We start from the raw sequence: 22574 nt of genomic DNA on the forward strand, positions 1-22574 counted from the left end.
CACTTCATATATGAAACCCTTCATATATGAAATTTTTTTAAACAATAAAATTTATGAGGGGCATGTGATTTTATTGGTTAAACAAAAAATATTAAAATATTAATACGTAAAAAGTTTCATACTTAAGCGTATGAGACAACCTTATATTCACTTCTCTTCATATATAAAGCATCTTGAAGGGGTAAGTGAAAAGAATGAGTGAAATAAAAAAGAGGCGTACCAGAAGGGTTAAAGGGTTGATGGAGAGATGAAGGTATTCACCTACGTGAAAAGGGTTAAGGTGAGGTTCTTTTTTTTTTATATATATTATATGTTTTTTTTTTCCGTTGATTATATTGATAGATATTGTATGTTATAATGAGATATTAAATTTGAAGGTAAAGAATTAAAAAGTGAAAAAAACACGGTGATGATCATAAGAAAATGGTTATGAAGTGATATGAAAAAATTGTAAGTAAAATAAATAAATTGGAAAAATAATCTAAATTAAAAGGACAATCATCCCATATTTCCTTTCCTAATTGACTAAACTAAGGAAACGTTGAAATCGATTGATGGTCTTAGGGGTAAAATGGTCGAACCATTACTTAAAAAGAAAAGATTGGCAAGACATTTACAAATCGTAAATGTAGACAAATAATTATCTCTCCATATCTAACCATGTTGTAACTTGTTTAAAAATCGCGAGCCCTTCTACTTCGTTAGCACCTGCCCTCCCATGATCTATGTTTGCTGCATCCACCGCCCACTCCTGATGCGTCTCATCTTAGCAAATTATCTACGGTGAGGGGCGGATATCACCACCACCATGTTTGACAAATTTGAAAAAACGAAATTAACTTCTTTATAAACTCTTTCTCCATGAAAGAAATCAATCGAGGTTTGTGAGTTTTAGGTGTAAGTTGTAACCTAAGTCATTGGGGAGATAATTGGAGTTGTGTCAAGGACATATCGTGACTCTACACAAATCAAAATAGCATAGTTAAAATTCAATTTAAATAACAAATCAAAATTTTGAATTTATTTACGTACCCAATTTTAGGTAAAAGGATATTACATACTCTCTTTTTGAAGACTTGAAGCTCATTTGCCTAATGAAGCCATGAAGGGACAACACCAATTATTATAAAAGAAAGGAACTTGTTATTTTATGAGATTAAACATAATAAATTACTTTCATGATAGAAAATGAATAAATATAAATGTAATGTTTGACTTAATAGTTATATCATATGGGAATACATCATGTACATGATATGTCTGACAACAATGTGCCAAAAACGAATGGTTTGTTTAGCCAAAAGCAACGAATTAAACTTTAAGACATTTTGGAAATCTTGACAAATACTAGTAACAAAAAGTAGAAACGGCAAATGTCTAAGACTTCAAATTATTTGGAAGGAAAAGAACAAGATAACAAACAAATAATTTTGGGGACCCAAAAACTCACGAGTAATCTGTTTCAGTCCCATACAAATTGTTTGGCATTAGAATTTTCCATTTCGGAGAATATGTCTGTCCATTTTTTAACAATTTGCAAAAGTGTTTTCTGTCTCTGGTATGTAAAAACCGCCGGTCAGATTATGGAACAATTTTAAATTTATCAATGAACTCTTTGTCTAGTGCTCAAAAGATGAGATGAAAGACTTTGCTTTTTGGAGGCCCTAGATTCAAAAGGGGCTTCTTATTGGCACCCTTTTTTTTGCTATTGACACTCCTCAGATGGGGCGAAAATTTTGAGCAGAAGGGGCGAATTTGGCCCCATCTGGTCTAACAATTTAAATCAATTCCTTTTGAGCCTTAAGTCACCTCAAGCTGTCAGAGCAGAAGGGGCGAAATTGGATATCAGAAGGGGCGAAAAAACTTTTACACACACCCCATCACCTTTATGTCACTTTTACCCATACCATTTTTTACCCATACCGTTTTTTACCCATACCGTAAATCACCTTTATGTCACTTTTATCCAAAAATGTCGGGGGCAAAAGGGGCGAATTTCGCCCCATCTGCCATTCGCTCCTTCTGCTCTTACTAACCTCCTACCTATATATGCATGTACGAATGATTCCATTTATAGTAAACTTCAAAACGGTATCCAAATATAAGGTACGTATGTAATGTTCTATATTTTATAGCTAAATTAGCCATTGCTATTTTGTTGATTTATATATATACGTATATAATGTATATTTTAGATGGATAATTCTGACGATAACAACTCAGATGAGGGCGGTAACTTTGACTACGACACTACTCCCTTTTATACCGATGAGGTATAATTCAACATATCTTTTCTTTAAGTATTTAGTTATTTAATAAAAATATGAGATTTATGTTTTCTATTATAATCATCGTTCAACTTAGTCAAAGAACTGACGGAATGGGCGCAAGCAACAACAATGTCGCTAGGTTATGTCCTAGTAAAGGGTAGATCAAACACAAATGCAGCGGATGAAGTTTCTAGAGTATTACTCATTTGCGATCGTGGCGGTACATACCGCAAGATGAGTAAGGGCATCAGAAAGAGTTTTTCAAAAAAATGTAATTGTCCATTCAAATTGCAAGGTTATTATTCGGAATATGGTTGGAGGGTAAATGTGATAGATCATACACATAATCATGACATAGATGATGTGTATGGTCATGCGTTTGCCAGACGTTTTTCTCCAGCCGAAGAAGAATGGGTACGGAGGCAGTATTACTTAAACCTGAATGCGCAAGGTATTTTTGATGGATTGAGAAAGGAATTTCCAAACAACCTATCTCTCATCAAAGATGTACACAACTTACTGGAAAAAAAATAAGAAACGAAGAGGCCCAGAAGATTGGAAATACTCCAATGCAGGTTAGCTTTTCACTTTTACATATCCTTTGAGTTGAGCATGTAGACATTAGGATTTTTGATTTTTTTAAAATGTAGGTGCTTTTGTCAGTACTACAACAATTCCATTACACTTATGAGTATACAATGAACGTATATTCAAACCAGATGGAAAATCTGTTTTGTATGCACCCAACATCATTTGAGATTTGGCGTGCATTCCTTAACGTGTTGTTCATAGACTCCACCTACAAAACTAACAAATATGGAATGCCATTTGTTGAGATTGTAGGCGTCACTTCAACGGGCAAGACATTTCTTATAGCTTGTGCGTAAACAAACAGGAGGGCAACTATGTTTGGGTGTTATAGACTCTAAAACGGACACTTGGTGAAGGCTGGCCCGTGAGTCTTATAATTACTGATAGGGAGCTAGCACTAATGAATGCATGTCGGAATGTGGTGCCGAATGCTGCGCGACAACTCTGTAGAGTTCACGTAAGGAGGAATATAATAAAACATTGTGAGCCGGTATTTAAGAATAAGGGGGCTCTTTATATTTTTCTTCATCAGTGGAAAGTACTTATTGAATCTCACACGATTGAGGATTACATCACTAGAGATGAAGCACTTCAAGAGTATTTGAAAAGTTATCCAGGTATATTTTTTGGCGTAATCATCAATTTTAAGTTTGGAAAAAGCTTATATGTTATTTGTTTCATCATTACCATATTATTTTAATTTTCAGGTGTTTATCGTTATGTGAGCTTAAGTTGGTTGTCGCAATATAAGGAATTTTTTGTGTCTTGTTGGGTGGATCTACACCTCAACTTTGGCCAATACAATACGAATAGAGTCGAGTCAGAGCATGCGCTGTTAAAGAGTCACTTGGATGGCCAAATAGCGTGCCCACATAGGCTTGATGGACTGTTGGCTCTATATGGTCTCCCGTAGTTGTTGAATCTGTCGTGCCTGCTACTCTAGTTGTCTCTGCATACGAGCCTCCAACGCTTGCATATCTAGTTGAGTAGTAAATCGTGGGCGTTGTCAACCACTAGTAGATGCATCAGAAGGCCCTGAATCAGTCGATGAATTACCTGAAGAACCTAAACCGGGTACAACCCTTCCGATTCCACGATTCTAACCAGCTTTCTCCCCCTCAACAAATGTCACTATTTCTGCTTCTGTTGGAGGATTGTCATCGTTTGAAGTTTCATCTCATCTCGTGAGCATGTCAACCTGTTTTAATATGAATAGAATTATGTAAATTTAATATATAAGGTTAAGCAACAATAAAATTTAGACGGAATAAAACTATGTAAATTTAATCTATAAGGTTAAGCAACAATAATACTAACATGCTGCTTAGCCCTGAGCTCACTTGTCCACGACCCATCCTCATGTTGATGTGACTCAGCCCAAGTAGCGAATAAGCTTGGGTATGCAGTAATTGGCCCAAACTATAAACACATGAAATTATTTTAGTATATATATGTCTACAATAAAAGGATTAATTACATAACAATGTACTTACAATCCCACGTTGCCTCTGAGCAAATGATGTACAACCCTGTGTCGGAATATCCGATTGGAGAGTCCTGTTCGCCTTATTTACTTGGGACCTACGCACAGAGCCCCCACTCACGAAGAAGTCTACATGCTTGTTCCAATCTTGGGGATCTATACCACCTGGAGGGTTTGCCCGAATATTGCCTACACTTTTTACACCTCCTTTTTTAATGAACTAATCGTTCTTGAATTGGGACTTTCCATTTCTGTAATATTTCTTCAATGATGCAGTCACCCCGTATTTTACTCCCTTTCTGATTGATCTGGATGAAGGTCTTGGATGTACGACCTCAAGTTAAAAAAATACTGCAAATGATAATAAATATTTTAGCATTGTATCATTAACTTTAAATAACAAATTTGTATTTAGTATACGAACCCAACCTCTAGACACGGCCAAACATGATCCTTAGCCTCCTCAGGGACTTGCTCCCATGAATCATAATAAAATGGCACCGACCTCGCCAAAGTTCCCAGCAACGGTGCAAAATACTTTGCATTCGGTCCAACCGGATTATACGTTTTGGTTCGGATATCAAACTCGATGTCTAGCGGTGCCCCGTTGTCATTTCTTAGCTTTTCTAGCTTTAAATTCTTGGCATACGAACGCAACTTCTTACCTACAAAGGTGCGTTAAAATTAGTAAAAAGTATACTAACAACTTATAAAATACAATACAATAACACATATTAATTGAAACTTTCTTACCACTCGCAAGACATCCTGATTCTGGCTTCCAATATGGAGTCGGCGGATAACCAACACCATCTCCGCCATGTCCTCTAGCAACACGTGCTATGCTAACAAGTACTACATAAATATTTTACATGAAAAATATCATTCGAACCGAACAATTATCATACAACATGTCATAATCTAATGTTAACAAATCTATTACTACATAAACTTTATTTTACTAATAATATTACATCTATACATTCAATCAGACTCCATATATTCCTTTTACCAATGATATATTAACAACAAATACTCACATAATACTAATAATAACAGATGATGAAAACAACATAATAATTAAAAAAACATCAAATTAATTTATTATTACTCCATAAAAACAAATAATAATAATACTACCACTAATAATAATAATAATAGTAACAAAAATAAATAAATAAAAAACAAAAATTAAAAGATGGCGAACGGACCTGGAAGGCAGTGGTGGTGGTCCGACGGTGGTGGTGGTCCGGCGGTGGTGGTCGGATCCGGCAGTAGTGCTCCAACATAATATATTGAGGGTAAAATCAAATCAAAACAAATAACATTAAAATTTTTTTTTATATATATATAAGATATACAAATATAATTATTAATATAATATATATTTATATAATATTTGACCTTTATTAAAGAAGAAAAAGATGGTATGGAAGAAAAAGATGGAGAAGTTAGGAGGCAGATCGTGGAGTGGAAATGAGGTGGAAGAAAAAGGGCGTATGGGGTGATAAATGAGGAAGGGTGAAGTGAACGTTTGCCATTTTGGTGGTTACAGAGAATTAATTACACTCGTAGAAGGGGCGAATTGTTTTGATCTGATGGGGCGAATTTCGCCCCTTTTGGGGTCGGGTATCAATAGCCAAAATCCTTGGTGTTAATAGCATGCCCCATTCAAAATAGTGAAATTGACATTCAATCACTAACTTAAAGATACAAGTATTTCTAACAATATTTTCGTATAACAATAAAGAATTTTATAGTAAGTGTTCTATACATGATAATTTGGGAAGAGACTTATTTATGTTTTAGATTAATTAGTAATTTGTACACATGTCAATATATTAATGGTTAGGCTAATTAGTAGGTCTATCTATTAGGCTTCTTAATCAAAACTCAAAACCAAATTACATCAATAACCTACACTATTCTCGTCGCCGTTGCCGCCACTACCACCATCAACAATTCCCCCGCCACCACCGCCGTAACTATTGTCGCTCGCCACCACTACCATCACCGTTGACGTCATAATATCACCGCTACCACCTATACTAACGCCGTAACATGCATGTACTGTTCTAGTATTATAAAGTATCTCTAGTACCTCATTTAAATTAAACATATTTACATCAATCACTATATTATTTGACGTCACAACACCAATGCCACCTGTCGATGTCGTTACATTGCGCAAGTAACGTGTTGTATTTAAAAAAACAAATAAACATTCTTTAAAGCACTTAAATATCAAATATACCCAAGTAACTTTAAAAATATCATATATATCCTTTTTGAATACAACAAAATATCATATATATCCAAATTACAAATTTAATCCTTAATAATTATTTTAAAGCCTATTAATGACCATTCTACCCTCTTTTTCTTCTCCAAAGTATCAAACCTTTCATTTATTTTTCATCACCTATTAGAGTGATTCAAACTTCTCGTAAGCCCAAACCATTAGCTCCATTCACAATCGGAAATCATAATCGGTAAAGTATTTCATATTATTGCTTAGTTAAATGAACTGGTATATATATTTCCTATCTTTTATTTAACCTTGTAGGCTTCATTATGGTATTCGAAGGCCACAAAAGAGAACTATCATATATTTTCAGTTCTTTAAAAAAAAGTAGTAATGTAGTTGCTTAAAAACGATAGTTTTTTATGCAAAAATATCTTTTTGTTTTTGATAGACTAATTTGAGTCTATTGTTGAAAGAAGTCTTAAAGTTTAGTTTAAGTTTATGGAATGATGGAATAGTAGAATACGTTTTCCTAGTTGATAATAATACATATTGGTAACTGCATTATGGTCTGTGTTAGAATCAGACTTTCGAGCAAGAAGGAAAGAGGATAGAATGGTCATTCGTGAGTTAAAAAATAATAATTATTAATAAACTTAATGATTTGGATATATATGATATTTGTTGTATTTAAGAAGGATATATATATATATATATATATATATATATGATATTTTCAACTTTATTTGGATATATATGATATTTAAATGCTTTAAGAAGGATAAATATAAATTCAGGTAAACATGGATCGTCATTAGTTGTGTAAATGAGCGCTTATAAAAACTCCAAAGTAACACGATATGTGTAATCTGTCCCTCTTTCCCCGAGAAACCCCTATTATTATAAGTTTATAACCGACCTAACGTAAATCGCTTAGGGTTTGATTTGTGAGTACGTAGTCATTGAGAACCAGTCGATTATTATTCATCATCTGAGATGTTTCTTGCGAAACAGCTTCTTGCTTCAAGCAGATCAGTTTTTCCCTTCCGTCAAGAGGCCGCTCATCGGCGTGGGTTTGCTACCGCCAGTAATATTTTTGGTAAATATTATATATATATATACATATATACAAATACAATATTTTTATAATTTATCTAACATTGTTTGTTCAATGTTTAGTAACTGATTTATGATTTGAACTATATTTTTTTTAATAATATCCTGTTGGGTAGTGGCGGATCTAAATATTTATTTATGGGTGTGCAAGATTTAGTTTAATTAGGTTACCTCACAAATTGTTTACTTTTCTGGTCGGGTTTTCTTGAATTTAAGGTATTCGTTACTAGTTCAGTTTTCTAGGTTTACGTTTGATATCTTCAAATTATTGTCCTTTTTTCTAAAAAAAAAAAAAAAAGAGAGGTTGGACGTTCTAAGATAGTGAATCACTTATATGGTTCCCTTAAGTTCTTACTTATAACAAGACATGTATTATGATAACATCAAAGTATATATTTTTAAATATACGTGGTAGAATTTGTTTATTTTTCTATTAGAAAGTTCATATAAAATTTGCACATATTTACAAAGTATTTATTTTGAGACTAGAATTTATAAAAAATAGGTTAATAATGTTTTATATATAAGACAATGTCATATAATAATAATAATAAAATTTAGAATTGTAACATATTTAATTAAACCTGGATGTTAGTATTAGCTTGTCTTTCGATTATATCATTAGTATATATAGATAAATCATGTTTTTTTTTAAGTAGCAAACTCTCCATATACATTAAAGAATCTTGAATCACTCAATTGCCAAGATAGATTAATCAATGTAATTTTTTTTTTGCGTTGTTCAAATATAAATCAACTTTGAAGCCTAATATCTACTGCTCTGTAGTTTTCCTTTTAGTAAACATCCTGCCTTAGGAAAACCAACATGTTGTATCTAGATCATAATAAATAAAGTTGAACTAGGATAAAAACTTGTCAGTATGCCGCAAGTATGATATGTGTATTTGGGAAATCAAATTAAAACACTTGTATAAATGAAAATGATAAACTAACCTAACTCATTGGCCTAAATATCAACCTAAAACCTTAGGTGTTTGGTACAATGGAATGGAAAGGGTGGAAAGGGAATGAGAAAGACTTCTCATGTTTGGTTGCAATGGAGAATGAGAAAGAGAATCGAAAAGTGAGAATCGATTCCATTCCCTCAATTTTTTATAAAATGTAGAGAATTGATGGGAATGAAATTTTTTTTTTTGTTTTTGTTTAGTGATGTTATGTATATTAAATTTAATTATTATTCAAAATTTTGTATTTTTTGTATATTCATTCTCTGTTTGTACCAAACGACAAAATCCATTCTCTTTTCAAACACTCATTCTCTTTCCCATTATATTCATTCTCTATTACATTTCCATTCTCTTTGATTCACTTCTACCAAACGCCCAAGATCTTAATACATGGATTCTACTAAATCTCTTTCCTAATCCTATCCCTTGATTCTTCCAAAAGTCATCATCTTGTGGTTAGGTTGATTTGTGGTTAGGTCGATTTGTCGTTATCCGGTAATCACACACAGACACACATAGGTAGCATTCAGTAAGAACACTTTAAATTAATAATGGTAAGAACAATCTTGAAATGAAAGTCTAGGACGATGATGGCACTTCTGCATAAAAGACATTTAGTTAATGGCTAAAATGTCTATTTGATGTTGGAGGACAAAGGGGTAGTTTAAGAGCCAAGAGAAAATTAAAGGATCAAAAAAATCGAATACGCGTTACACTTCAATGGCAGTTTCAATTTCAAATGTAGAGATCCAACATGAATGGTTGTTTATAACTATTTAATGGAATCCACATGTGCATTCTATTTCCAAATTCTAAAACTGTGCATCCCAAACTAAATTCTCACAAAATTCGTATTCTTATATAATTATGCATCCCAAACTAATGTTTGGTGTAGTGGTGCATCTCAAATTGAAATAAAAACAGGTAACGGTATATAAAGTTTGACGCAATTAATATGGATAGGTCGAGTCAACACTTGTTTCCCAATAATACCCTCTTATAGTGGCTGCTGACAATGGGTGTTTATGGTTGGTTCTCACTTGGTTTGTATTCTAAAGTTGGTAGTATTGGATTGGTATAGATATATATGTGTGTATAATGTTTTGTGGTTAGAGACGACATACCCTTGAGAAAACAAACACGATTTGTAGATACGTCGAGTTAGATATAATTCATTGCTTTGGTTATATGATGTTTTGTTCATTTATATCATTCGGCGTTAAATTAGGTAAAATTTTTATCATATCTTATAAAAATCACTGACTTTTTTATTAAGAAAAAAAGGACATTTCCAAATTTTTAAAAACATTCTGCTGTTTTTTTTCTTTCTGATTCCTAATATCGAATGTTTGTATTAATTGAAACAGGATTCCTCTTACACTGTACACAAAAGCTCCTATTAAATAGGATACCTCATACATTATCTAAGACCAAAACTACAGCTGATAACGCCATTAAAGGCGTATCTCTAAGTTTCCCCGGAGACTACGAAAGGAAAGAAAGCGCTGAAGCCATAACCATATTCCTAAAGCTTAGGGAGCATGACTCAGTGTCTTTGCTAGCTCGGGAAAGTCTTTTCAGAAGGGCTATGTTTTTCAATGCTATTGTAACCCACGATGACCGTGTCACTATGCGTACATTTTACTCCAGGCAGAATAAATTTCGGATGCAACATTCACATGAAGAATGTTGAGGTCATGAATGAAGGCGTACTATTCACTTTGAAGAAGAAGCTATTTGCAACCTAAAGTTACTATCTTTCAGTTCTTCTTTGTATGCCTATAAATTTAAGTATGTTGAATGAAATCCATCGAAACATATGTTTATTTTGTTATGTATTATTGTTGGTTCTAATCTTAATTTTATTTACACTTAGTCACAAATCGTTCATGTGCTTGGCAAATTTTAGTCTAAATCTGTTTTTATTTTTTGGTTTAAATGCACGGAAATGTAATTAACTATGGCCGAAAAGTTATTGTGTGCATGAAGTTACATTGTATGCATGAACAATATCAGAAACGTGTGTGAATTCTTAGCTACCTGCCGACGTTAACAATTTTGTCTTATTATTATTTTGTCGTTTTTTGCAGTTTTTGTTTTTTGTTTTTTTTTTACCGATGTATATTTTTATGTTTTCTTAGTTTAACTTTTTATATAAAAGTATAATTTACTTTTAAAGTTTTTAATTTTTATTAATTAACTTTGGATTTAACTTTAATCATCATTTTTCCCCCCTACTTTCTATATGTTATTTTAACACTTTTAACTTATTTGTACCACTTAACTTATTGGTTTTTTAACTTTAGTCTAACTTTTTGTGTACAAACTTAATTATAGTTTAGATAAAGTTTTTAATTTTTATCAATTAAGTTTGGGTTTCTAGCTTTAATTATCAAATCTTTTTTTTTTCTTTACTTTCTATCTCTTATTTTAAGGTTTTTAACTAAACTCTTGGTTTTTCCCTCCAATTTTTTACTTTATGTCTCTTTTTCTTCTTTTTTTTTGGAAAAGTATCTCTTTTTCTTCTTCTCTTTGATTTTATTTATTTTATCTATATATGTGAGAGATGAAAAAGGAAAAAAGTGAAAACTGTAAAAATCTTGATAAAATAAATATTTATCATAGTTCATTACATGTAATAGAGGTTTTGTAAGTTAATGCATACAATAACTTTTCGGCCATAGTTAGTTGCAATTCCTATAAACTTAACCTTTTTTTTTAAGTGACCATCCCGGACCAGTGGACCGTGGTATCAATTTTGTATATAAATAAATGAAAAATAAGTATAAACACTCTCCCCAATATTCAACATATACATTGCCGTGATTTACAATCGGAAAACCATGAATCCAGGGAGCAACTTCATCAACATCATCATCAGAAATAGCAGCCTTGTATTTGAAGTGTTTTTTTTTTGAAAGTTCACTTTACTCATATATAACACCCCCAAATTGGCGCGGAATTACAGTATACATGTACAACACATACACTATTATAATGAAATTAAACCAATTCTCCCAAGCTTAATTCGTATTTGAAGTTAAGTGAAATATTCCATGAATACTAACATTAACTTGAGACATGAGCAAGTGACTATGCCGGAAGGTTCATATCTCTCCTTTCATACTAAAGAAAACAACTCGAGTGACATCACAAGGTTGACGTGTCAACCGAAGGCCTCTTCCACATCGGATTGGTGATGTCAAGTTGTATGTTTTTTGAGGTGTTTTGAGTGTGTGTGGGGGCTTATATTGGGAGGGAGCAAAGCAAGGTTTTCAAATTTTAAAATGGGCGGGTCTTTTGAAATTTGAAAGGGGAAAAAGAGGAGTAAAGGGATAATGGAGAGAGAAAAGTTAAATAAGGTTTTATTATTTCTTTTTACACCACTTTCTTTCATCTCTTTTTTGTTCTTTCATTATTTTTCTACAAGAGTAATTAGATCTGATTTTTTGAAGACCAAACCTTCATGATGATGATATATGTAGAGATATATATCCAGTGAAAGCTTCTGATGATGATGTTGATCACGATTATGATGACGATAATGATTAAGAAAAAAAAAACATACTAGCTTTAAACAGATTCAGCCTAATATGTTACATGTCTTTTTTTAATGGCTTTAAACAGATTCAGCCATATGAAGGTGTTAATGCTTAAAATTGAAGAGGAGTTTTCGATTTTAGAGGCACAAACGACTTGTGTTGTTGAAGATTTGAAGTTTGCAGGTTCTTTTCAAAGTTTCTCCCTATGTTATAGTATTTTTCATTATGTGATTGAGCTCAAGGTTTGCATAGATGTGAAGGTGAAGGGTATGCGGGTTTGTTTAGTGTGTTCATTGATAGTTGTATATGGTTTTTTCAATTTTAGGCTATACATATTTACTTCAATTTTAGATTCAGCCTAATAAGTATTTAGCTAATTTTTTCTGTTAAAGAAAGTATGATACTATTCATCTTGAATGTAATAAACTGCTTGCTATTGAAGCTCTTGAATGTAATATCTCAACAGTGCAGAGGGGGGCTTGGAATCTTGATTGTTGATTTGCCTATTTGTGAGTGTTTTTTGCTCAAGATGAAGAAGTTGAGGTATTTGAGATGAGCGGGTTTGTTTGAGTGTTTTTTGTTCAAGATGACGAACTGGTGTGTTGACTGGGACTTCAACTGGTGGGTGAACTGCTGGATGAACTGGGTACTAAACTGGTGGATGAACTGGACTCTTGACTGGAGAAAGTTAACTGGTGGATGGGTCGGGTATGTATGTAAATAGGTTTTCTACTTATATGTTTAATATTTACTGGTATCATGTATCACATTCTACTATTGTTTGATGCTTTCAGGTTTTTGGATTTCAACTTTTGTAAAACATAAGTCATGCTCTCCATTTAAGAGTCATTGACTATATATAAGGTTTAATGGTAGTATTTGAAGCAAAGATACTAATGCAATTGCATAAAACAGGATGTGATATGTATGGGAAATTGATGGTGAAGATGGTTAGAGCATTGTTGATGGTAAGGCGAATGAACAGGTTCTGTCTATCAAAAAAGGTAATGGTTTCACGTTATCATTGACCCTTTTTGTGTTTTTTATTGAAATTTTAGAGTTATCTTGAAATTTCAGGCTTGTAATAATTATGGTTACTTGGTTAGTCTTTCTTATCTATGTGGATTTTATAATGCAAGGTCCAAGTCTTTCAATTATGGAGAAATTGATGAGGTCCAAGTCTTTCAATATTCTTTTTACTTTACGTCCAGTATCATCAAAATTGGATGATTCAAATAGTAGGTGATGGGGGAATGGGATATGGCTGTTGGCCTGTTTATGATTTGACTGCTTGTGACATTATCGATCATGTCTCTTAAAGATATTGGACTTCATCGATCTGATGAATCTGAATTTACTTTTGGTAAACTCAGGTAGGCTAACTTTATCTTGTCATTTTTGTTTGAAGGTTTGAAACACATATGATAGTCGACGGTGTAACAACCCTGTATAGAGGACTGATTTATATGTTCGAGGGGAACATGAGCCCGACAGATGCATCTTGCAAAGTTTATGAGGAGCCTACAGAAGTTAGAAGACGAGGTAATATATATATATATACATATATATATATATATATATACTATGCTTAGATCTTTTAGTTGGTAATTCAACGAGTTTAAATTGTTTTTGTGTTTTTTTTCCTGATTAGTTTGGTGTAACAGTGGTGATCATTAATCAAGTGGTGGTTCAACCGATCATGGCTTTCTCAATTAAATGCATACTAATGTTTTTAAGGTGAGATAATTGGTGTTTTTTTAAAAAAGATGAAAAAAAAGTTAAATTTTTAAAGTTATCACGTCATAGCAAATCTGGACTGGACCCGAATCTGACCTGAATGTAGACCCGAATCTGGCTCATATTTAGCATGTATGCTGTAAATTATGTGTGTGTATATTTTTCTTAATGTATCAATAGTTATATATTAATTCCTAAATTAATTTCATTATAGTATCTAATTCTTATTCTTTTTATTCTTTTGAATTTGGTATTTATAATACTAATAATGCAGATCAAGCAATCCACTGGGACTAGAAGCAGTAGTGGAAGAAACTGCAAAGTTATTAAATAAAGCAGTGAAACCGGTAATTGTTGCAGACAGCAAAATGAGAGTTACAAAGGCTCAAAAAGCTTTTATGGAGTCTGCAGATGCTTCAGCGTAACCGATAACTATAATGCCATCAGCGAAAGGACTTGTATTGGGGTGCGGTTAGCTCCAGCTTTGTTGGGGAGATAGTAGAATCAGCCGATGTGTATATCTTTGTGGGACCAATTTTTAATGATTATAGCTCGGTTGGTTACTCTTTGTGGATTAAGAAGGAGAAATCAATCATTTTGCAGCCTAATTGTGTCACAATTGGAGATGGCCCTACTTTTATGGAACTTAGAGGTAGCAAAATGGTTGGGTTGGATGGGTTGAATAACAACTGGTTTTTGGTATGGGTCGGGTTAGGTTGACATGAAACAAATTTTGTCATGTTATCTGAAATTTATATCTTTTTACATACCAAGTGTGTGAATTTAATAATATAATTTCATTTAGAGTCGGTAAGTGTTCCGTCTTGAGGTAAGTATAGCCAAGACTATTCATTTTCTATATATTATGTTTAAACTGTAATGTTTTTATTTGTTGGATTGCAGGATATAGTCGAATGGCGGAGGAAGAGTTTGGGTGGTTTTACAAAGCGAGTGCTTGGCTGATTCTTCGTGGTTTCTGAAATTTTAGCTATTTGGACAATGCGAGTTTATTGTCATTTCAAATTTAGGTAAATACCTCTATTCGTATGTTTCAAAGATGAATGTTGGGGTGAGTCTCAAGCTGAGTCTGAAGTTGATCTATTTCTCAATCAAATCTATTTATGTTATACGTAGTTACTATTGGAACTTTACTTAAAATTGTTAAATATGAAGTCAATTTAAACTTAAATCTTCATTACGGAGGTGCCCAAGGGGGCTGGTCACATGTGCTTGGTTACGAGTCAAAACGGGGTGGTTTTGGTTTGACATTATGGATATTTTATGAAGATGATTATCAAAAGGTAAATTTTTATAGTTTTTCTTAATATGGAACAAGCAGGGGGATGAATCTTAAGATCGGAGGTATATTTAGGGTTTGTCTGAGCTCCAGTGATTATAATCAAGGTTTGTTTGCTTAGATCGAAGAATAACAAGGAAAAAAGAATTTATTGATAAGATTTAGGTTTTATAATTTTTGAAATTGGGGTTTTCATAAACAGAATCCAAGCTTATGTCATTATTGATCACCCTGTTTCAAGACCTTCTGGCTTGCTAATGTTATTATTGATCATTACAGGTCAAAGCCTCAAATACTCATGAACTTAGGAGGCGGTGATGGTGTTGCGGTTGTTCTGCAGATGAAGAGGTAACCGTGTTTATCTTTTAGGTGGTGTTAATGTAATAATCTACTTACCAGGTTTAGGAAAGGGAACCTAGGTCTAAGATAAAAAAAAAAAAAAACTTTTCAAGTTTTAATCAATATGTAGATGGTACAATACTAAATCCGCCAAGAGCAGAGCTTAAGCTGCTCATGTCGGTGTGAATAATGTATTTCTGGTTATATTGGTGTCAAAACGACAGTTTAAGCTGAAGCTTGTGTATTGGCTATAACTCCAAACTTGTGAAGGAGGCATAAAATAATAAAGTAAGACAAAAACATCCATTAGAGTCTGTTGAAGAAGAGGTTGATGTACCTCATGCTAAACATGGTCCTTTACCTGCAGGGACAATTTTTCGTATGAAGAGGTTGATGTAGCTCAGATTTTGATGTACCTCAAGCTGAACATGGTGTTTTAAGGTTGCAAAGAAGATTAAGAGAAAGGACACTAAGAAAGAAGACGACAGTTCTTCGGTTTCACCAAATAATGAACTTTCTTTATATATTTTATATTTTATTCTTGATGATATTATTTCCATGTATTTGCTTGGATGTATCTCATGGTTCACCAGGCCGTTCATATGTGCCCTCAATTGCTGCAGTTTGTTCTGTTTTAGATTCTTTAAACCGTGATAACCTTAAGGTGTTTCTTACTTATAATTCTATTTGGGAATGTGCAGGTAGTAAGCTCTAGAAAATGACCTTATATTTCCCGCTACAGGGCATTTGTAAGAGCACAATCTGCTCGAGTTGAAATGATTGACGGCCATTCCAAGCTGTGTCACCTGGGAAAGATGAGGGCATGATAAGGTCTGATTTAGTTATAAACTTTGCAAAATTTTCCCATACTCGGTTATAATCAATAGTAACAAAGCTGTGATATATTTGTGATCTCAGGGAACTGCTGGAAGACTTTTATGAAAGTACCCCTAAGCTAAAACCGAAACATATAATTATCTTCAGGGATGGGGTAAGCGAGTCTCAGTTTAGCCAAGTTCTCAACAATGAGTTAGAACAGATCATTCAGGTTAGATAGCTGTTAATTTGAAACGAAAAGGCGAAAATCTACATTTGTTTCCTAAAAGTAATTGAAAGAAAGTGTTGCTCAATGTAGGCATGCAGGTATTTAGATGAGATATGGGATCTAAAGTTTACGCTAATTGTGTCGCAGAAAACTCACCACACAAAGTTCTTCCAACCGAGCTCTGATGCAAACTTACCACCAGCTATATTTCTGAATATTGATTCTTAAAAATAGTATGATTTGCAGGTTCTGGTTTATGGGGAGGTTTGTTTTTATTTGGGTTTGGAATTTAATAAAGCAGTGGGTTACATTTATTTTTGATTGAGAGATTTTAGTTTTTTTTACAGGAGAGATAGAATTTGGTATGGAAGGATTGACCATTTTAAGTTAATGGGTCAAAAGTGATATTTGGTAGAAGGGGTTGGTTTTTTAGTGCATTTATGTTTTAGTTAAGGGAAATTGGTTCTAATGAGATTTACTTTGAGGGAGATTGTATTATGTTAACAACAGCAATGGGTATACATTATCTAAAGGAAATTTGACTTTCAAAAGTGAAAGGTAATTAACTTTCAAGAGTAAAATGGATATTGGGCTTATGGTTTTTCGGATTAATAAAGAAAATAGATGGGCCTATGAGTGCAAAAGATTGTTGTATTAAAATAGATGGGCCTATGAGTGCAAAAGTTATTGATGCAGAACTTGATTTGGACAGAAAATAAAATTGGAGCTGACCAAATTTAAGGCAGAACTTGATTTGGCTTTCCTATACAAAAGGTAAAAATTGACTACAAAGATGAGCTTGAGGAGAACTAGGAGTCAGATGATGTAAGCTTTTTCCTCCTTTTGATAAGTAGTTTGTTTTTTATTTCAAAAGTAGATCAAATAAATCACCCCAAAGCTTGATGTCGAGTAACAAGCATTCTTCAAGAAAACAATGAGGCTGCAACAAAGAATCTACAAGCTCAGTGAAATTATTGTTTTGTTTAGCTAACAACCAATTAAGTTGTATCCGTTAGATGTAATTTTCTATATTTTTTATACAGTTCTGTTAGATTTTTTTAGTTTGGTTTAAATGAAGCTTTTGGATTCATATTCATTGAATTTGTGTAATTAACAATTTATATGTAATGCTATTTTATTAATTTTACATTATTTATCTCATAAATATTTAGTCTAACATTTACTTAGATAATCAACTAATTACAAATCGTTTTTTTTTAAATTACCCGCGTCTTCCGCGGGATAAAAATCTAGTTTGAAGTAAAGTCAAATAAGGGCCGGGCCAATAGGTTATTGGGGTTAGGCAACCGCTTTAGGGTTTAGGCCGCCATAAACACAAGGCCCCAAAATTTATATAAGTTTTGGGCTTTTATTAATTATTTGGCTTTTTATTAATGAATGGGATATTGCAATAACCTTGTATCTGTGCCAGTGTGGTTCTTGCAAACAACCCTCCTCTTCGACGCCTAAAATCTCTCTCTCACTCTCTCTAGATGCGAATAATTTGGCATGTTATCGGTGTGTGTGATATGCTTTTTGATTTATATATACATAGATATTCAATATTTAATATCTGTATATATAAGATGATAGTGTGTGAGTTTTTAAGGATCTCATCATTATACAGCTTCTAAAAATGGTAGACTACTTACTATTGATTTATAAACTTTTGTATGACTTAGGACATAATGTACTAGTATAATATTTTCAATATAGCAATGTTGGTCTTGGATAATCCGATTAATATTGGTCATTAGTTTAGTTTTGTTGTTCCGAACCCAGATAATGAAAGAAGGTTTTTGTTAGAGATTTCTAAAAAAGCCTCCAAAATTGACCCGCCACTAAAAAGTTTAAGCCGACACTGCGTACCCCTGTTACATTTAATGATCTGTTGCAGATCTCTTTATTTGTTTCTTCAAGTTATGCTGTGCAGCCAGGTTGGGATTTGGAATACCTGAGAGTATTAAACCTACTCAGATAAAAGATAATTTAGCCAAGGTTTGTGTACTTAAAATGCTAGTTTGCTAAACATCTCTATGTGTCCTGAAGAACAAGCTAGCTGAAGAATGGTCCAGGCCGGCCTTTATTTAATATTAATTAGTTAAGTGTCTTTATAATTACGTGGGTGCTATGTGTAAAATAGGGGAATATCCCAATATTAATTATATATAAGGCCAAGTTAAAGCCATTAGGTTTATTATTATGTTTTTGGTAATAGCGTAAAACGCAAACAGGCCGGCCGGGAGCTAACTGGGCTCATATACCAGTTGACTTTAATTCTTGTTCTTAATTCTATTCTCTTCGTAATTTTGGGTTGAGATTATAATTATTCAGCTGGGTTTTGTTCTTGTTAATCTGGGCTAGGTTATATATGCATAGCTGGGCTATATATAGTTGTTGAATTCAGTCTCTGTTCTCATCAATTAATTGGTATTAATTAATTAGAGCTTCTACTCTTGCGACTAGTGACTCGTAAGGTAAACGAATTAAGTGGATGCTGATTTTCTGAATTTTAAGAGGGAGTAGTAGGAACGGGCAGCGGCTCGTTTGGATCAGTTGGGACGTGGACAAAAGGAGATAATGACATCAAATTAATTTCAAATCTACGTACAATGGAGGAAACTACTAACAAAATTTTGGATTTGGATCAGTTACGGCTAAGATTTTAACCCACCGGCCAGTTTCTTCGGGGGAGAATCATATCTTTACACTAAGTGTTGTCTCTATTAATTCATTTACAGCCCTAACTAAAACTCAAATAGTCAATATAAGTGTTGTCTCTACTAATTCATTATTCTTCCAATCTTAATCTTAATCTTATCTTAATATATACTATAAGACAGTTAAACTAATGACTTATTAACCAATCAAATCGCTTAATTTTATCAAATTGACTCTCGCTTATGTCATCATTTAGATAAACTATAAATTAAAAATCCTAATAATAATTATCCAAATATATTACTCTCTCCGTCCCAATTTAAATGTTCTATCTTTCCTTTTTTGGTTGTCCCAATTTAAATGTCCACTTCTAAAAATAGACTTGTACTTTCCAATTTTGCCCCTAATTATTTGTCACTATAATTATAGTGGAATACTCGTAAAACACAAAACAAAATTCCCAGTGATAAACATAACAGATTTTTCATTTCCAAATTAAGTGTACATCACTCCAAAACACACAATCTTACATAAGACAAAAGATTACAAAAGTTTCAAAAGACTACATACGCGTTTTTGGAGTACATGCTTACAATGAGTACAAAAGCTTCTTTACTTTCTTCTACCATAAGACCATGAAGCTCTGTTTTTCTTTCTAGTACTCTTTGCCACCAAAAAACAAAAACACAAGGAAGTTCTACTCCGTTTGCGGACCCAAATATGAAAGGACATCATTTATCAAGTTACCGTCACACTCGATTGTTAATGGTAACTTTCCTTGTCGTTCTAACTTACCTTTGCCAATATGTGGTGTTTGGTAATTATTGCCACCTCGAACTTTCATGATCTCTTTCATGCATGTTTGTAAAGTTAAAAACACATTGTTAAGCTCATTTGATGGCATTCCTTCAAAAGATGTTTTAACAGCACTAACTAATTCATCAATTGATCCTAAAACCTCTTGTTCTTGAAGAGGCTGAATCGCCTGAAAAAACCCGAGGTCCAACACGTTCAAATCTGGACTGTTTGGAGGTTGAAAACAAATTCGGATATCAAACCCATCTTTTGAAGCCTCTTGATTAAACTCCGCATCATTGACATCGATATGGGGTTTTGCATTGTCTTGTTGAATAAAAATTGGACCAGTGTGATCTCGTGGCCATTTAGATCTAATAGCCGGTAGTACTTTTTCGATTAACCAAGACCTTGTTACTTCTTTAGTAACTGATAAAACTGGTTTTGTTATTAACGTTCCAGCAACACGATTCTTACTCGACCGTTTTGCGGGTTCCAAAGTTGTGAATGGGAATATACCGATTTTTCTCGAAAAGACTTCATTACCCGATGCATCAAATCTTGGTCGTGCTAACGGTGGCTAGGAACATTACTTTTGTGATAAACTTTTTTGATTTACATGTTCTTAATGGCTCAATTTCGTTGGGAACAAGATAGTAACGCTTTGATGGTTTTGACATATAAAACCATTTTTCATCTATGTGAATCACATTAAACATGTCATGAAATGTCAAAGATCAAGTAACGGTTGATAGACAGAACTCTAACCTTGCTTTCTTATTGTCGTCGGTTAAATCCGGCTTGATCGCATTTGTATGTGGTCTTAAAGCTCCTTCTTTGATTCTTCTATGCATTGTTGATTTTGAAACGTCTATTGCTTTTGCTATAGACCGAATATTTGTTCGACGACGTAATGGGATTTGTGAGACTTGAGCATAATCGATTTGTATTCTTTTTCTTCCAACTACATTAGCCATCTTCGAAGATACATCGACAAGTGATCCATGTTGAAGTTGAAGTTTAGCGTCATGCCAAATGCGACTTATAGTCCGCTTAGATACAGAGAAGAGTGTCGCCACATGTTTAAGGGTTTCATGTTGCAACTTTCTATCAACGATTTGTTGCATTAACATTTGGTAGATGATTTGTCTTTGGTTATTGGTTAAGTTTTTTTTTCCCCGTGGATTTGTTAAATTGTCCATATTTATGGTAGATGAAATAGAGAAAGCTAACCGTAGTGAAAATGTGGAAGTTAAGAATTCTTTATTGTTGGTAGGCGAAAATTTAAACAACTCCAAATATGCCCATAAAAGAATAGCAGGCAAAAAGTTGACGGTAATCTTAAAAAGTTTAATTTTTGGTGTTTCATGTGAGTAAAAGACAAAGTAGTTGTAAGTTACAATTGGTACTCTACATAAAGATTGGCAGGGAAAGTAAACGGAAGTGGAATTTCATCAGTAGTCAGTGAAGACAAATTGGTTTTCAAAGGAATTTTAATTTAAGGGTATGAATGTCTTTTTATGGCTAAAAAAAGCATATTAATCAAACATTTCTTAATCTTTGAGCTTTGGGTCCCATGACAATTATTTAGGGACGGAGGGAGTATTATAATATTATTTATATTAATTTGTAGAAAAAGTCTCATTAATTTACACTTTTTTGTTTTCCATCAACAATTTACACTTTTTAGCCCTCAACACTTAATCTATATTTATTTTTAACCATCAACTTGAGATGATTTTTTTAAAATTTTCTTAAAAACGTTACAAAAAGTATTCATACATTTATTTTTAAGTTACAATTGTCACTCAAATCAAGAGTCCTAATTGTTATCAAAGAAATTGAAAACAATCATAATTGTTATCTAATTATCATAAGACAGATGATTGAAAAAGAGCTTACATCATGACCACATTATATTCATATTGAAACCAGTTATACTCTTAACTATATATTAATAATAATATTACATTATGAGTATAACTGGTTTCAAAAACTTTTATAATAGGAAAATTATTGTAGCATATGCCTTGTGGAATGACTACGTCAAACAATTTCATCAATATGTCTCAGCTAATAATGACAGTGACGAGCATGCGATTATTGTACTACAACTTGCACATTATAACACTTAGAATCGTATATCTTCAAAATTATAAGATTTTATGAATTAAATGTATGAAGATCTAATATTGATAATATCGTAAACCCCGTGTCCAGTGTTGGACACGGGTCTAAAATCTAGTAATCTCCCTAATCACATGATTGAGACACATGAAACACAAATATCAAATTTTAAAAGAATTAAAAAGAGATTATTAGCGGAAATATACTTTAATAAGATCTAGCTATCATTTTCCTTTAAATTATATCATAATATCACATTTCTTATTTAAATTACTCTTATTTAATTTGATTTGATATTATGTTTCAATCAAATTAAGTTCATATGATGGCTTATTTAAGTTGATGGGCGTAGTTCTGA

The 22574-nt window shown here is 32.9% G+C and overlaps 2 protein-coding genes and 1 long non-coding RNA gene across 3 annotated transcripts; 1 reads left to right on the forward strand and 2 right to left on the reverse strand.

The window, feature by feature from the left end:
• Positions 1-3053: 3053 nt before the first annotated feature.
• LOC122586549 lies at positions 3054-4386 on the reverse strand. Its single transcript, XR_006322027.1, has 3 exons — positions 4355-4386; positions 4179-4280; positions 3054-3077 (listed from the first exon to the last, which is right to left on the reverse strand). It is a non-coding gene; the product is annotated as an uncharacterized LOC122586549 (long non-coding RNA).
• A 2395-nt stretch (positions 4387-6781) lies between these two features.
• On the forward strand, positions 6782-10507 carry LOC122590073. The gene is made up of 3 exons (XM_043762406.1): positions 6782-6836; positions 7527-7688; positions 10041-10507. Exons 2-3 carry the CDS (start codon positions 7586-7588, stop codon positions 10364-10366), a joined length of 429 nt encoding a protein of 142 aa, XP_043618341.1. The 5' UTR covers positions 6782-6836; positions 7527-7585; the 3' UTR covers positions 10367-10507.
• A 9484-nt stretch (positions 10508-19991) lies between these two features.
• On the reverse strand, positions 19992-21222 carry LOC122587884. Its single transcript, XM_043760043.1, has 2 exons — positions 20836-21222; positions 19992-20669 (listed from the first exon to the last, which is right to left on the reverse strand). The coding sequence occupies exons 1-2, from the start codon at positions 21220-21222 to the stop codon at positions 19992-19994; spliced, it is 1065 nt and encodes a 354-aa protein (XP_043615978.1).
• Between the last annotated feature and the right edge of the window lie 1352 nt (positions 21223-22574).

This window comes from Erigeron canadensis, chromosome 2, assembly GCF_010389155.1.
Source record: "Erigeron canadensis isolate Cc75 chromosome 2, C_canadensis_v1, whole genome shotgun sequence".
Classification (NCBI taxonomy): Eukaryota; Viridiplantae; Streptophyta; class Magnoliopsida; order Asterales; family Asteraceae; genus Erigeron; species Erigeron canadensis.

Coding starts and splice junctions, on each gene's coding strand:
- LOC122590073 (XM_043762406.1), top strand. CDS start 7,586: ATGTTTCTTGCGAAACAGCTTCTTGCTTCAAGCAGATCAGTTTTTCCC. Junction 7,689..10,040: donor TACCGCCAGTAATATTTTTG/GTAAATATTATA, acceptor TAATTGAAACAG/GATTCCTCTTACACTGTACA.
- LOC122587884 (XM_043760043.1), bottom strand. CDS start 21,222: ATGTTAATGCAACAAATCGTTGATAGAAAGTTGCAACATGAAACCCTT. Junction 20,670..20,835: donor TAGAGTTCTGTCTATCAACC/GTTACTTGATCT, acceptor TAATGTTCCTAG/CCACCGTTAGCACGACCAAG.